We start from the raw sequence: 15191 nt of genomic DNA, 5'->3' as shown, positions 1-15191 counted from the left end.
AGATGCAATGAATTGGAGAACAGAGATTAAAATGTTCCTTAAAGAACCTAATGGAGGGATTAGTAGGAAAATGAAGCTGTATTTGCTGAACTATACACTAATAGATGAAGAGTTGTTTAAGAAACGCTCTGATGGTGTATTGCTAAAGTGTGTAAGCTTGCAAGAAGCCAGGACGATCATGGCTGAGGTGCACGAAGGGATATGTGGAGCTCATCAAGCTGGCCAAAGGATGAGATGGTTAATTATTAGGAGTGGATATTTTTTGCCAAAGATGAGAGAATTATGCGTTCAGTATGCAAAGAGTTATTTAGCATGCCAAAAGCATGGTCCAATACAAAGGGCGCCAGCACGAGAGATGACACCTATTATTAAACCTTGGCCGTTCAAGGGTTGGGCGATAGACCTGAGAGGGAAGATTTATCCCCCATCGTCCAAGCAACATACTTTTATTATAGTTGCAACTGACTATTTCACCAAGTGGGTAGAGGCGGTACCTTTGAAAGAGATCACCCAAAATAATGTCATAGAGTTTATCCGTGATCACATCATTTATAGGTTTGGAATTCCACAAACGTTGATAGTAGATCACGGAACATCTTTGAATGGGGATCAAGTGAACAAATTTTTGAGCGAGTTTGGGGTTAAATTAGTAAACTCCACACCATATTACGCTCAATCCAACGGACAAGCAGAATCTTCTAATAAAATTCTAAAAAATATCATCAAAAAGATGATAGACGAAAATGTCAGAAATTGGCACGAATGTCTGAACAAGGCCTTGTGGGCTTATAGAACATCACCTCGGTCAAGTACCAAAGTTACTCCTTTCCAACTTACTTATGGACAGGAGGTCGTTTTGCCTATGGAAATCAACGTGCAATCGATTAGAGTGTGCTTGCAACATAAGTTGAATGATGATGAGTATAACGAATCACTAGTTCAAAATTTATTGGGGTTGGACGAATTAAAGTTGGACGTCTTAGATAGATTGCAAGTTCAAAAACAAAGAATGACTAAGTTTTATAATAAAAAGGTCATAGCCAAGTCGTTCAGCCTGGGTGAACTAGTGTGGAAGATGATACTCCCTTTGGATAGCAAGGATCCAAAGTACGGGAAATGATCGTCCAATTAGGAAGGACCATACAAAATAAACAGTGTGTTGCACAATGAAGCATATCATTTGGAAGATTTAGATGGCACCAAGCACGTGAGATTCATTAACGGCAAATATTTGAAAAAATATGTTCCTTCTTTGTGGGAATATGAACAGATAAAAGTATAATCAAAATATGTTGAACAATTAAGGATAACAAGGTCATAGCGAAATACGTTCAAATAAAGTCCTTTATTATCAAACGTTCATTACAAAGATGCAAAAATACAAATAATGGATGCTCTACAAACTACAATTAAAAGTAAGCTAATCTCCCGGTCGATCGCCGAGTAAGAGGGTGGACTGACCTCGCACCGCCTTCCTAAATACATCGCTACAATAGTGGGATCGCCGAGTAAGAGAGTGGACTGGCCTCACCACCTTCCTAAATGCATCGCTGCAATGGCAGACAAAGAGGCTGAGAAGCACTCTCAGCAAGCAAGGTGGCCCGCAAGCATCCCAAAAATTATCTTCTATCATCAACTCTTTATAAAGGACAAAGAGACGATGGGAAGAACTTTGATGGTAAAAACTTTGCTGCTGGCCAAAGAATATTTCCTATACCTCCCACACCAAAGGTGACATCAAGGCAAATAGTAAAATGGACGGACCAAACAATCCATTTTTATAGAAAGACGAAGGTTTCGGATTGATTGTCAGAATGCTAAACAATGGCAGCAAATTGGTTTCGAAGAAGAAAATGAAGATGAAGATGAAGATGAAGATGGAAGATTGAAAGTGCGAAGCATACGTACATTTATAGGGGGGTGGAGATGAAGAGACAAAATATGAGTAGCCACATTCTGCCTAGTAAATGGAATTAAATAGCCCAAAGTCTTGGGAAAAGAGGTGGAAATGTCAAAAGAAAATGTGCAAGATTTTTAGCACAAAGCAGTTAAATGCTTGAAAAATTGGCGATTAAAAGACAAACGTCAAATAAATGCACAAGAAGTTAACATATATGTTCATTAATGATGAACGAGGTTACAAAGGGGAAAATCAAATGCGAAATTACAAAAGAAAAATGTGTCATATGTCTTAATTATAGTCCACCCCACACTGAACGAATTCGCTCCCTAAGTTTTTACCAATCCTCGTTCTGTCGAGAGGAAGTGATGTTCAATTCGGCCACGGCATCATCAACAACTTCCAACTTCTTGTACTGCTCAACCAAGGACTTAGTTCGCTCAATTCCCTAGGAGGCGTTGCGCTTTTTAGTAACCATTCTCACCTTGCAGTCGTCCATTTTGGCTTGAAGTTCCTTCATCTGAGTAGCCAAATTAACCATCAAAGAGTCTTCAATCATGATTTCGGAAGAGATTTCTTTCAACTCATCCTCAGCCTTGTTGATCTCCAGACGCAAAGACTCTTTTTCAGATACAGCGCGAAGATATTGAGTACTTTTGGCCTTTAGTTAAGCATTCTTGGCCAGCAAAGAAAGGACCTCGGAGTGGATAACTTTCAACGTTGCTTTAAAATCGACAGAAAGATTGAGCGACGGAAGTGTCAGTGCTTGCTCCAACTTCGCATTCAAATGCTCAAGTTTATCCTTGTGTCTGGCAGCACTAGCCCTACCAATGTCCATATCCATGAAGGACACGTACTCAAATACCGATTGCTTGAGGAAATTCAAATCTTCCTCTGAAGAAGCAGCAGGACGATCAGATGGAGCAGGGCGAGATGTCTTGACTTGCCCCCAGGAAGCGAACAAGTCTTGGATAGAACGCACAATCTTGTCAGCATCCTGCAAAGAAAATTGCCAATATTGAAGATTCTCACTACAACGAACAAGATGGAAATAAAAGTGAAGGAAAGATTACCTCATCAACAATCGTGGAAGATGGCATATCCTCAGCCAAGTCTGCCACTTGTGACTCCTCCATTCGTGAGGACTTCCCCTTGTCTGAGCGAGAAGATGTTGCCACAACGGGCAGACTCATAGGAGTATCTGCAGAACTCAAGAGCAACAAATCAGAAACCAATAGCACAAGCAAAGGTAAGGCATCAAAAAACTGAATTACCTTCTGCTTCGATGTTTGGGGGGTTGACGCCCTGGGAAGAAGGTGGCTCATCCATGCGTTGTGATGAGGATTCTGGGACTGAAGATGTCTCTTTAAGCGTAGTCCCCTCATCAACCGATTTGGATGAAGCAGCCTCAGCGAAGGATGATGGAGCAGGAGCTGCCGATGCCAAAGCCTTTAAAGGAGAGGCTGAACTTTTCTGAGAAGTCCAAATAAATCATCAGCACACAGAAAAGTTTCAAGTATGGAAAAGTATGCTTGTGAGTAAACCAATTTAATTACCTTCCTCCTGATGATAAGAGGGGTATCATCATTATCATCAACATCATCCTCCAGAATGGGAGATGCTGAGGCTGGCCATTTGCGGCTTGGGGTACTCTTGGCTGTAGTAGGCTTGGTAGGGAAAGAAGAAGATGGACGAGCAGACTATTTAGCGCGACGAAGAGGAGAAGGACTCCGGATGGACAAAGGAGTGACTAAAACAGGAGAAGGAGAAGAAATGCTCGGCTGGTCCAATGAATGAAAGGCACGATTGGCATCAGTCACAAACAATCTGTGCTTCACTGACGGCCAGAGCTGTTAAAAAAGAGGATGGATGGCGTGGCTAGAATTGAAGGGGGCTAATGAAAAATAGCTTGTTAAAAGAAGATTGCGAGCATTTATAGCCTCTACCTCCGCCTTATTAATAATATGAAAGCGGTCAATCAAGTTCCTTGAATAGCAAGGAGGAACAGGCCAAGTTTGGCCGAAACCAAGTTGGCGAGCAAAAAATTGGGGAGCATAAATTTCTACCCCTGCCTTGGCATTGGTCCTAGTTAAAATATCATGAAATAACTCCCTCCCGGTTAAAAACTGGATCCAAATGAGCAGAGAGGTGCTCGAGCGTCTATAGTGGAAGGGGGATGCACATAGTTTGGAGTCAAAAAAGGAGGAAAAGGAAAGAAGGAAGGGATTGAATCCAAAGAATAAAAGAATGAAAAAATGTCCCTTCTAGACATATTTATAGGAGCCAAGGGCTCAATAGCTAGCCCATAGCAGCTAGTAGAGGAAGGAGAAATTGATGGAGCACCAAGCAATGGAAAATAGGATCTCAACCACAATTGAGTGAACCAAAGAGGTCCACTACCAGTGGGAGATGCACTATTCTTCAATTGAGTTTGAAGAGAAGCCATGCCTCTATAAAGGGCAGCCAAAAAGAAAGAACATAAATTCAAAGGCCTGCCACGCGCCAATTCGTGCGCTATGGGTAAATAACTAAGGGAGGGCTTTATGCTTGGCACACACAAAACATATTTACAAAGCCAAACCAGAAGAAAAGCCACTCGCTCAGTATGAGAAGGCTCAGCGCTCGAATGATTATGAAGGGTTTGCAGGCTTGAATAAGACTCGGTGTAGTTTTTACCAAACCTTGGGGCGCCACCAGAAACCAAGATACCAGGAAAAATTGTATCGCCCAAAGGTGGTAGATTCACTAGGGTCCCAACATCCCTTAAAGTAATAGATATGGGGCCAAGAGGGAAAATAAAGGTATTATACTCGGAAGACCAAAAACTCAAAGCGATCGAAAAAAGTGCTGAATCAAAAGTCGGGGGTCGAATAGAGATTTTTAACAAATCAGAAATCCTAGCATTATCAAAAAGTGCCTTAGTAGGACCATGGCCCACAAGACGAGCATGCCACCTACGGAAAGCTACATCAGATTTAGGCCAAATGCGAATACCTCTTTCGCGAAGTGGCCCCAGCGGCAGAGAGTTTAGAAATGGAGGGCCTTGAGTACAAGGAAACAGCTGGCCCACCGTCGCCTGTTCGACTGCCTCTGCATTGTTGAAGAAAGGACCTAGGTAGAACTCATTGAGTTCGACATTGGCGGGCGCGAGAAAACTCGGAGTTATGTATGGACGACTCAGAAGTTTCTGAAAGTCATCAAAACTAAAGGAGTCGCCAGCTTGAGATTGTGAAGTAGCCATTAGGGATGAAATGGAGTTTTTTCAGAGTTACGTAGCAGGGAAGCAAAAGATGAATAATAAATCGTGGGAAAGACGCGAAAAAGTGAGGCGTGATTTAATGGTGCAGTGAAATGGCGTGTTTGGGGGTTATAAGGGTTTACAAAACGTCGCACCTTTTCAAGCTATGGAAGAAAACAATGATTGAAATTCTTGGAAATTTTGAATGTTGCTGGAAACACAATGTGAATATGGCAAAATTTAATAATTGGTATTAATTCTGCCATATTGGGGGGTAATTGTTGACACATAAAAATTCAGCCCAAATTGAACAGCCTAAGGAATGAAGCCCAATTGGAGGATCCCCAAATCAGATAGCCCGAAGAACGAAGCCCAATCAAACAATTCAAGATGAAGGCCCAAATAGGGAGGCCCAAGAACGTGGTAACACCATCGCCCAAGTTTGCAAATCGCCCAGAATCTGAGCGAATGGAGTGCCATGCAGTCGCCCAGAGCTTTTACTCTATTCTCGCCCAAACCTTCGAGTCGCCCAAGATCTTAGCAAACATAAAGTGTGGTGGTTATCAAGAAGTGCAGTTATCAAAGCAGTTATTAAAGCAGCCCTATCACGTTCCACGATTCAAGGAATTCAATCGAAAACGGTTGAACGACGAAGAATAATGGCAGCAGTTAAAAAAGGCAGTTCCATGACAAGTTGACCATTACGAGGAAAGTGGGCGGTTGTAGAACGATCAAACAGTTTTTAGGCGGTTGATCACAAAGAGATCATCCAGAGAGTATAAAAGGAAGAAAAGACATAGAGCAAAGCACCAAATCAAAAACTCTCGAACAGAGAACATGTAATTTTAATTTCCTTAACTTTGATTTAAACACTTCTTTCAGTAACTCGTATACTTGCGCCCCTTGGAGGCATTCAGTTTTTAATTTCCAATTATAAAGTCATTGCCAATAAAAGAACACCCCCTTTTTGGGACTTTGTCTCAAGAGGTTTGTCCCTTACACAATCGTCTGATCCCTTTTAATTGTTAGCGACGAACTCGCGCGAAACAACTTGACTCAATTTTAATCACACATTCTCTATTAAAATAGTATTAAACGCAAATCTAAAACTTTTCTTTATTTTTTAACCATACATTTTCTATCAATACACTATTCAAAAATGCATTTTTTGTTTTTTTTTGTCAAAAATAGGGCTCAAACAAGGGCATAATGTGTTGACTAAATTGTTTTCACTGCCATTTCATGAGAATAAAGAATATTGATTCATCGACATTGCTAATTTATAAGCCTGGTATGAGCCCGGTTTTTCTAAAACTTATTTTCAAGCACAAATTTTCCCATAAAAAAATTTTACACAACAAAAATTTTTCCATACTTTTTGAATACACATTATACAAAAAATCAGTGTTCAAAAACACATTTCTCCCAAAAAAAGAAAAAAAAATGGGGCTCAAATAGGGGTTAAATATTACTATAAAAAATTATTTTTTGACCGACACAAAAAATTTATTGGTAAATAAAAAAATTGAAGAATTCTTATGTTTATAGAAGTATAAGAGCAACCCAAAGAATTCTCTAAATACAAGATACTTCTATTTAAGAGAGCCAATACTCAAATATAAACCCATTAAACTCTCTATTTTGATCTCTTCTCTCTCTTTTTTTTTTCCATCTATTTTTTATTTTTTACAATAGACTCTCTATTCTTACTTGGCAATTATTAATCTTTAAAAAATAGAAATATTTTTTAAAGCCAATGAATTTTCTTCCAAAATTTTGATAGGATTTCTCCCCTGTTGGCGTTGTGTTTTTTCACAAGTTCTTTACATAAAAGAAGTGAAATGGAGTTTTCGTCATTATTTTGGTCGGAAAGTATACTTGAATCCGTAAATTCTAAGATTTTCAAGAATGCTAACCTTTAATTGCACCTAGATCTAAAACCTTCTTAGAAACAAAAATTGGATCTTATATTTTCAATCATTTATTAGATGTGCAAATGACACTATTTATAGATTTTTTTTTTCTTTTGGTCACTTTTTATGAGTTGATGTTCTCTTGTTATTATGTTGGACATCTTGATTACGTCCAATTTATAAGATTATTGTTGAGTTTTGTTCTTTTGTGATGTTAGTCATGTAGTTCTTTGTCATCAATTTATAGTAGAAGTTCATGCCAAATTCGTAAGTATACGGGATTGTTGACATGTAATATTTTGATAAGAGAAGTATCGTCTCACAAGGAATAAATTTTAAAGAAAATTTTATTAATTTGTAATCAAATTCGAACGTACGTAAACAAAAAAATATAATTTTGTCATAATCTAAAATATTCTACGATTTGTTTAAAGATTGTTTTTATGAATTATGGGATGAATGAATTGGACTTATGAATTCAGTTATTGTAATTCTATTTTTAATTCTAGGCCTATGTGATTTAGTGTAAATTATATGTTCTTGATAATCGATAATTCAATTATATCTAACTATCTCTCTCAAGATAAGTTAAACATATTCTAAGCATGATTCAAAACATTTTTATTCTGAATACATATACAAAGTAATACATTCAATTACACAATTATTTATATGATTGTACACATCATATATTTTATCTCCAATATTTATTGACCTATATTGACATTGCAATATGTTAAACTTCTTGTTAAACTCTCAACACTATAACTAATTACAGTGGTTAAGCAATCAATTAATGCAAAATTCTTGCAAGATTAATAAAAACTTCTTTTGATGACTGTTCATGAAGATGAGACAAAGCTTGATGTCAATATACTGCACAAATACACAAAACAGCTCATCTTTAAATTAAAAATAATTATACAAACGTTTCATCTTTATCCAATATAAGAAAATGTACCTTGCATGTTTTTAATGATTATACAAAAATCATCGCTTGGAGTGTGTATGAGTACAAGAAATCCTGATATTCATTTCCAAGCTTTAATTTTCAAATTCTTGATGTAATTTTCTTGCAATTCCTCACAAGGTTTGATCTTCTCTCCAAAATATGGTGGTTTAGCCCCCTCTTATTAGATTTTGTGATATGAATTGATTTAAGAGGTTAGAGTCAGGTCCCCCAATCTTTACCCATGTTTTGGATTTATATTGGCCATATGTTAAGTGAAAATTGCATGAAAATTAGTTTTCAAAAGAGTTAAAGAGTTTCAATCAAATATGAAAAATTGTTCGTGCCAGTGTGAAGAAATCCATGTGATTGCATGGACATACCCCAATAATCACATATGCCTGATGAATTGGCATCGGTATTTCAAGAAACAAGGGTTGCAATCGCAACTCTTTGCACTTCGCACCCTTATGATCTTCCAGGGTTTGCGTTTTGATCCTCAAATCTTGTCCTTTGTTTAGTTGATTCCTTGCTTTGAGCAATTCTCATATTTTACCTTCTAATTCCATCCAATTGATATCTTGCATTCTTAATTCATCGTTTCTGTTTATAATTTAGTCTCTAAACTTTGGAAATCTTTCTTTTTTGTCATTTTGCATTCCTTTCTTTAAATTTAACTTTTCAAACATCAAGTTTGTAATAACCATGTCAAATAAATAAATAATAGTCAAACCTAAATTTTGGGTCAAGACTCAAGAATGTCACGCTAAGGAAGGAAAAACAAAACCAGAAAAAAAAAAAAAAAGGAAGGTGGGGGAGGGAAAGCAAACAAAATTTAAGAAGTCAGACGGTGGAGTTGGAACTTCTAAACAATTGATATACATCAAAAAGAATCCAAATCCACCTCTTCACACCCTTATCATCTTCTGGATGTTCACATCTTTAAACCTGATCTCTTCCAAAGTAGTACTATATGATCAATGATATTACCAACACTTATAGGTACATTTCTTTCTCTGACTGTCCTTGATTCATTTTCATTTGTAGCTAGCAAGTAGCAATGGAGAACCAAAGCAGCCAAAGAAACCTCGATCCTCTGCATAATCATGGCATTCGTATCACAACCCCTCAAGGCCCAGCTCCACCCAAAATCCGTCGCTCTGATTTTCCCAAAGATTTTATCTTTGGTTCTGCAACATCGGCTTATCAGGTGTGAAGGCTCATGCACTTGTATTTAAATTCCTTGTGTTCTTCCTAATAATTTTGGGGGGGGGGGGGTGTAAGTGTAATGCCCTAGATCCAATCGATTTAGGTTGTAAACGCTTTTAATATATTGAACAAACACTGGGTTTAGTTGGACGAAATTGAAAATCGAAAATATTATTCAATGAAAATGAAAAAAGAGAAAGAAACTTAAATTAATTTAGATGGTCACTTAGCATCTCTACGCAAGGTTAGAATGCTCAACGCACATGCATGCCCCCCTTTTTCTCTTTTTCTGCTCTTCTCTCTGCAGTCTACACTATCGGACATAAATTTATGAGCGAATTTTTCACCCAATACATAATATTATTCAATGCAGCCGACCAATTAAAAATATTAATTGAGTGAAATCTAATATGTAATTCGTTTTCTGGGCCATATGTGTAATATTCGCAGGTAGAAGGTGCCTGGAATGAAGATGGTAAAGGCGAGAGTAATTGGGATCGTTTCACATCGGATAATCCTGGTTTCCTCTCTCTCTCTCTCTCTCACACACACACGCCTCACACAAACACGTGTATGTATGTATCCATTTTTGAGGGATTTTGTTGGGATGGCAGAAAAATTCAAGATCAAGGCAATGGACGTTTGGTTATTAATCACTACCATCAGTGGAAGGTACTTCACCATTGCATGTTTATTCCAACTTTAACATTTGATGGGACTTATTTAATTTAAACTTCTAACGTTCTAGTGTAAATAACACTTGACTTAAATTAATTCGGGAACTTATCTTTCTCGCTTGAAATAAAATAAAATGCTTAATAAGATAGACTTAGACCAAATTATTTATTGAATAATAATGGGAAAATAATATATCAACACATAAGTTCACTTACAGGTAAAAAATTGTTTATAGGTAAGTTTTTAGATGCGGAAAATCTTTTATTTAGACGAATAATAAGTAAGAGCGTTAACTTATGGAAGCTGTTACACTTACAGGGTCTGTTTTATAGACCCTGCAAAATTCCTCACAGTTGTGGGCATTGGCAGTTTTTTTTTTTTCCTTCATGTGAGACTGGCCCCTACAAGTGAGGGGTTGGTAAGATCCCTGTAGGAAATTGTTTTGTACACAGAGCAATTTCTCTAACTTATAAGTAAACATGTAAGTTTAAAATAAAATAACATTTTTTATTGATCTAAGTTAAAAATTAGGCAATTTTTTTTTTTGCACAAATTAAATGTTAAATTTTGGAAATACTAATTTTTTTTTTTTTGAAATAAGGGTGTGTTTGATTGACATGGAAAATATTACCTAGAAAGAAAAATATTTTCCATCTTTTGTGGAAAATAAAAACCACCTCTACCCAAGGAAAATATTTTCCTTAAAAACAAGGAAAATTAGGCATATTTTCAAAAGTTGGAAAATGTTTTCCATGGAAAAAAATAGCAATCAAACACTCAAAGTGAAAATTTGGATGGAAAACTGATATTTTCCATGGAAAATAAATTTAATCAAACACACCCTAAGAGAAAAGTACGTTATCAAACATATTTAGAGACAAAAATTGTTTTAAATTAACTTTACTTCACTTTTTAAAGCTAAATAAAAAAACACTATTATAAATTTTTATTTTTCAATACTTAAACGTTCTTTGATGAGGTGTAGCATAAAATGCTCTATTATAACACTACACTATAATCTACCATAGTATAATCTTTCTAATCCTATCCTCAACAAATCATAATCCATCTAATCTTTCCCCTTAACACTAAATTAATGCAACCAAAGTAATTTAAATTTAATTGTTTTATAATCATATTTTAAGCTCCATTACTTATAAGTTAATAAGTTAAGCTCCAAACATAATAAAAGCATAACTCGAACATAACTTTTTCAATCTAGTTTCATTGGACTTCAATGACGACCCCGTCCTTTATTAATTTCCATTTTCAATTTAGTTGTTGTGTTCCATAGTAAGAAGAAAATATCAAGAGGAATTCTCTTTAATCATTTTCAATAATGTCACAGGAAGATGTTGCTTTGATAAAGAAAGTGGGTTTTGATTCTTATAGATTTTCAATTGCTTAGACAAGAATATTAACGGGTATGTCTGAATGCATACATGTAGTGCATCATTTTTTTAATAAAAAATAATAATCAATCTTTTAGTTGTATTTTAAATTGGTATTTCAGGAGGAAGATTAAGTGTTGACACGAGTACATGTAGTGCATCATTTTTTATTTTTTTTTAATCAAAAATAATAATCAATCTTTTAATTGTACTTTAAATTGGTATTTCAGGAGGAAGATTAAGTGCTGGTGTAAACAGAGAAGGAGTTAATTACTATAATAGTCTTATAAACGTGCTCGTGGCTGAAGGTGGAGCTTTTTATCTTTAACAATTGGTGTTTGTTTCTATTTGAAAAATCTTTCCTTGGATTCTTATAAACTATTTTACAGGCATTACACCTTGTGCAACTATCTTTCACTGGGATGTTCCCCAATGTTTGGAAGAGGAGTATGGTGGCTTTTTAAGCCCTCAGATTGTGTAAGTAATTGAATATTGCATAACTAGGCAGAAATTACTTGGGAGTTTCCAGAAAATGAAAGCAAATTCAAGGGAAAGAAGGATATTTTTTTCAGAAACTGGATTTATTGTACGAAAATTGAGTAAGCTAATGTTGTAGTTAAAAGGTATTACACCGTAAAACTTATTTTCATACATTATTGTATCGCAGGGAAGATTTTTCCGATTTTGCCGAGATTTGCTTCTGGGAATTTGGTGATCGTGTGAAACTTTGGATCACATTGAATGAGCCATGGAGCTTTGCTGTTTCTGGATATGCGTTAGGTATTTTTGCACCTGGCCGGGGTCCAACACAAGATGAGAATGTAACAATAGCTGTCCATCGTCATAGATGTAATGTTCAGGATAAAAATATTTGCGGCGAGGGAAATCCAGGCACGGAACCGTATATTGTCGCACATCATTTGATCCTTGCACATGCAGTAGCAGTTGATATATACAGGAAAATCATTCAGGTTGTTGTTTTTATCTTATGCAAGCAATTCTTTTCACTTTTGAGATTTTGTATTAGTTTATGCAAATACATTTGTACAGAAACTTCAAGGGGGCAAGATTGGGGTCACAAATGTCACAGCATGGTATGAGCCACTCAATAACACAACAGCTGATAAAGAGGCTGCTTCAAGGGCAGTTGATTTTGCGTTGGGATGGTAATTGCCAATTATATTTTGTATATCTTCTCATAAATAAGAATAGCGAATCATTTTACGGAAATGGGCAGACTTTAAGTGAGACATAAAATGACTTCTAATCTAGAATTTCTCTTCCTGGTCGTAAGTCTCAATCCTGTTTTTGTGCTTTTTCAGGTTTGTAGCACCCGTGGTTACTGGTGATTATCCACCAGTTATGAGACGATTACTAAGAGACCGCCTTCCCAAATTTACACAAGAGCAGGTTACTCTGGTGAAGGGATTCTATGACTTTTTAGGAATAAACTACTACACTACTCATTATGCAACAAATGCACCAAGGCACCTGGTGCAAAACCATGTTACAATAATGATCACGAGGTTCAAACATCAAGTAAGTATGAGATATTTTTAAAGTACGTGATGACATCATAAACTTTTTGTGTCAATACACTCTTGTAATGTGGTTCTCACTCTCACATAACACTGTAGCTGCACGTAATGGGATGCCGATAGGTGAACAGGTATGTTTTTCACTTTTCCCTTTCCTCACAATAAAATCAGATAATCCAACAATTTATGCTTACCCATAGAAGAGATTTCAATGATTTATTCTAATGCATTACTGCAACAAGTTTCTAGTATAATTTTAATGTCCTTGATTTTGTCAGGCTGGTTCTAGTTGGTTGTACATTGTTCCAGAAGGGCTTTACAAGCTCTTGGTTCATTTGAAAGAAAGATACAATAATCCCAATATTTACATCACAGAGAATGGTAAATTCACAGCGTCTTTTTAGAATTTTTTTCTACAGAAAATATCTTTTGCTCTTTATCAGTAATAATGCTATTTAATGGATGATTTTGTGCAGGAGTGGATGAATTGAACAATAGAACAACAGTTGCACAAGCCCGGTTTGACTATATGAGGGTTAGATCTCACCATGACCACCTTCTCCAAATTAAGAAAGCATTGGAGTAAGTCATCATTCATATAATTATTGAATCAACCCAAATATTAACTTGCGAAATTGATTGACTATCTCATAATAAAATGAATGTTCATAATTTCGCTTTCGTCTTCAGCCATGGTGTTCGTGTGAAGGCTTATTACCTATGGTCAATGTTCGACAATTTTGAATGGGCCGATGGATACACGGTTAGATTTGGTATTATTCATGTAGATTTTGAGAATAATCAGTTGAAAAGGTTCCCGAAAAGCTCTGCTTTATGGTGGATGGAATTCTTGAACGTGATGAAGGTAAAGAAGCAGATCAAGAAGAAGAAGAAGCACAAGTTCCTTTTGTTCTGAAATGTTATGTTGAATAATGCAAGAATAGATGGATGCGTGCGTGCAACAGTCCCTTTTGTTCGCTTGTAGCTTGTTGTGGGGATCGAAAGCTCGGTTTCTGCAAACGAAAGATTTTGAGTGTGTTCCAGTGTCTATGGTTTGTGGAATAATGCATGTTTGGATGCGTTGTGTTCGTATATAAATGTGTGTGCGAATACTATTGTAATTGATGTAACGAGTTTAGGTTGTGAAATTGTGTCTTTCTGTTTAGAAATTCTATCACTTCAAACGAAAACATATGCGTTGGTCACTTCACTTAATTGGGACTGAACCGTTTTCACTGCCATTTCATGAGAATTAAAGAATATTCATTCATCGACATTGCTAATTGAGTATTACTATAAAATATTATTTTTTTGACCTAAACAAAAAATTTATTGATAATAAAAACATTGAACAATACTCATGTCTATAGAAATATAATAGCATATCAATACAATATATTTCTATTCTAGAGAGTCAATAATTAAAAATAAACTCCATAAAACTCTCTGTTGGTATTAACAGTCCCAATAATTCAAAGAAAGTACAGAAATATAAAAGAACACGAAGATTTTTTCTCCCGAAGGCCCGGATGTCCACCCAAAAGGGCTACGTCACCACGTTGAGCTTCCACCAAAGTGGTTAACACTCTAATCCCCTAGAAACCAGCAATAGAGTATCAATACAAAGTTTACAAACTACAAATCTAAAAAGATCAACCCTCAGACCCTATTTTTTTCCTCACAGATCGAACAGACAGATTAAACCCAAGTAATCGACCCTCACTGTTAAACCAAGAACAAATACAATCTCTACACCAAATACACAAACCAGATCTCACCAAGAACATTTAATGATTCAGAGATTAAAATAAAAAACTAGAGGTTTTTCAAGAGAGAAAATTACAGAGAGCAAAAATGAAAAGCTAAACCCTACGAGTCTCTCGAATGAATGGTAAGTGAAAAGTCTAGGGCCAAGTATAGTGGAACGTCATTTGCATCCAACGGTTCAGCCGGCTCCACTTGACACCATCTGGTCCATCCAATTAAAACAAACTAAAATCGCATTTAGAGGAAACACGACTTTGCACAAGTGGGGGCAAAAACCAGGTCACAAAACTTGGGCTCAAGTGTTGGGTTCCATCATTGGGCCTGAAAGGTGTTAAGCATTTTATTTAACACTCTCTATTTTAACTTTTTAAAATCTAGAATATCAAACTCAATCTCCATTCTTACTTTGTAACTATTAACCGTAAAAAAATAGAAATTTTTTTAAAGCAACAGTAGAATTTTCTTTCAAAGTTTTGCCAGGATTTTTCCCCTTTTGGGAAACTTTTGGCTGTGTTTTTGTACAACTTCTTTGTATAAAATAAGAGAGATGGAGTTTTAGGCATTATTTTGGTCGGAAAGTACACTTCAATCCGTAAATGTTAAGATTT

The 15191-nt window shown here is 36.1% G+C and overlaps 1 protein-coding gene across 1 annotated transcript; it reads left to right on the top strand.

The window, feature by feature from the left end:
* Window positions 1–9060: 9060 nt before the first annotated feature.
* LOC111404674 (raucaffricine-O-beta-D-glucosidase-like) lies at window positions 9061–13385 on the top strand. The gene is made up of 11 exons (XM_023033447.1): window positions 9061–9210; window positions 9660–9729; window positions 9861–9881; window positions 11509–11586; window positions 11668–11755; window positions 11946–12249; window positions 12329–12444; window positions 12601–12817; window positions 12916–12947; window positions 13095–13197; window positions 13293–13385. Exons 1-9 carry the CDS (start codon window positions 9061–9063, stop codon window positions 12937–12939), a joined length of 1068 nt encoding a protein of 355 aa, XP_022889215.1. The 3' UTR covers window positions 12940–12947; window positions 13095–13197; window positions 13293–13385.
* The last annotated feature ends 1806 nt before the right edge of the window (window positions 13386–15191 follow it).

This window comes from Olea europaea, chromosome 11 (genome assembly GCF_002742605.1).
Source record: "Olea europaea var. sylvestris chromosome 11, O_europaea_v1, whole genome shotgun sequence".
Classification (NCBI taxonomy): Eukaryota; Viridiplantae; Streptophyta; class Magnoliopsida; order Lamiales; family Oleaceae; genus Olea; species Olea europaea.
Note: the sequence above shows the minus strand (reverse complement) of the source record. Positions and strands in the feature narration are given on the sequence as shown.

What these genes read in the sequence shown, in the direction of transcription:
- LOC111404674 (XM_023033447.1), top strand. Translation starts at nt 9,061, where the DNA reads ATGGAGAACCAAAGCAGCCAAAGAAACCTCGATCCTCTGCATAATCAT. An exon ending in CTGCAACATCGGCTTATCAG is followed by an intron (nt 9,211 to 9,659) that starts GTGTGAAGGCTC and finishes TAATATTCGCAG; the next exon opens with GTAGAAGGTGCCTGGAATGA. An exon ending in TCACGAGGTTCAAACATCAA is followed by an intron (nt 12,818 to 12,915) that starts GTAAGTATGAGA and finishes ATAACACTGTAG; the next exon opens with CTGCACGTAATGGGATGCCG.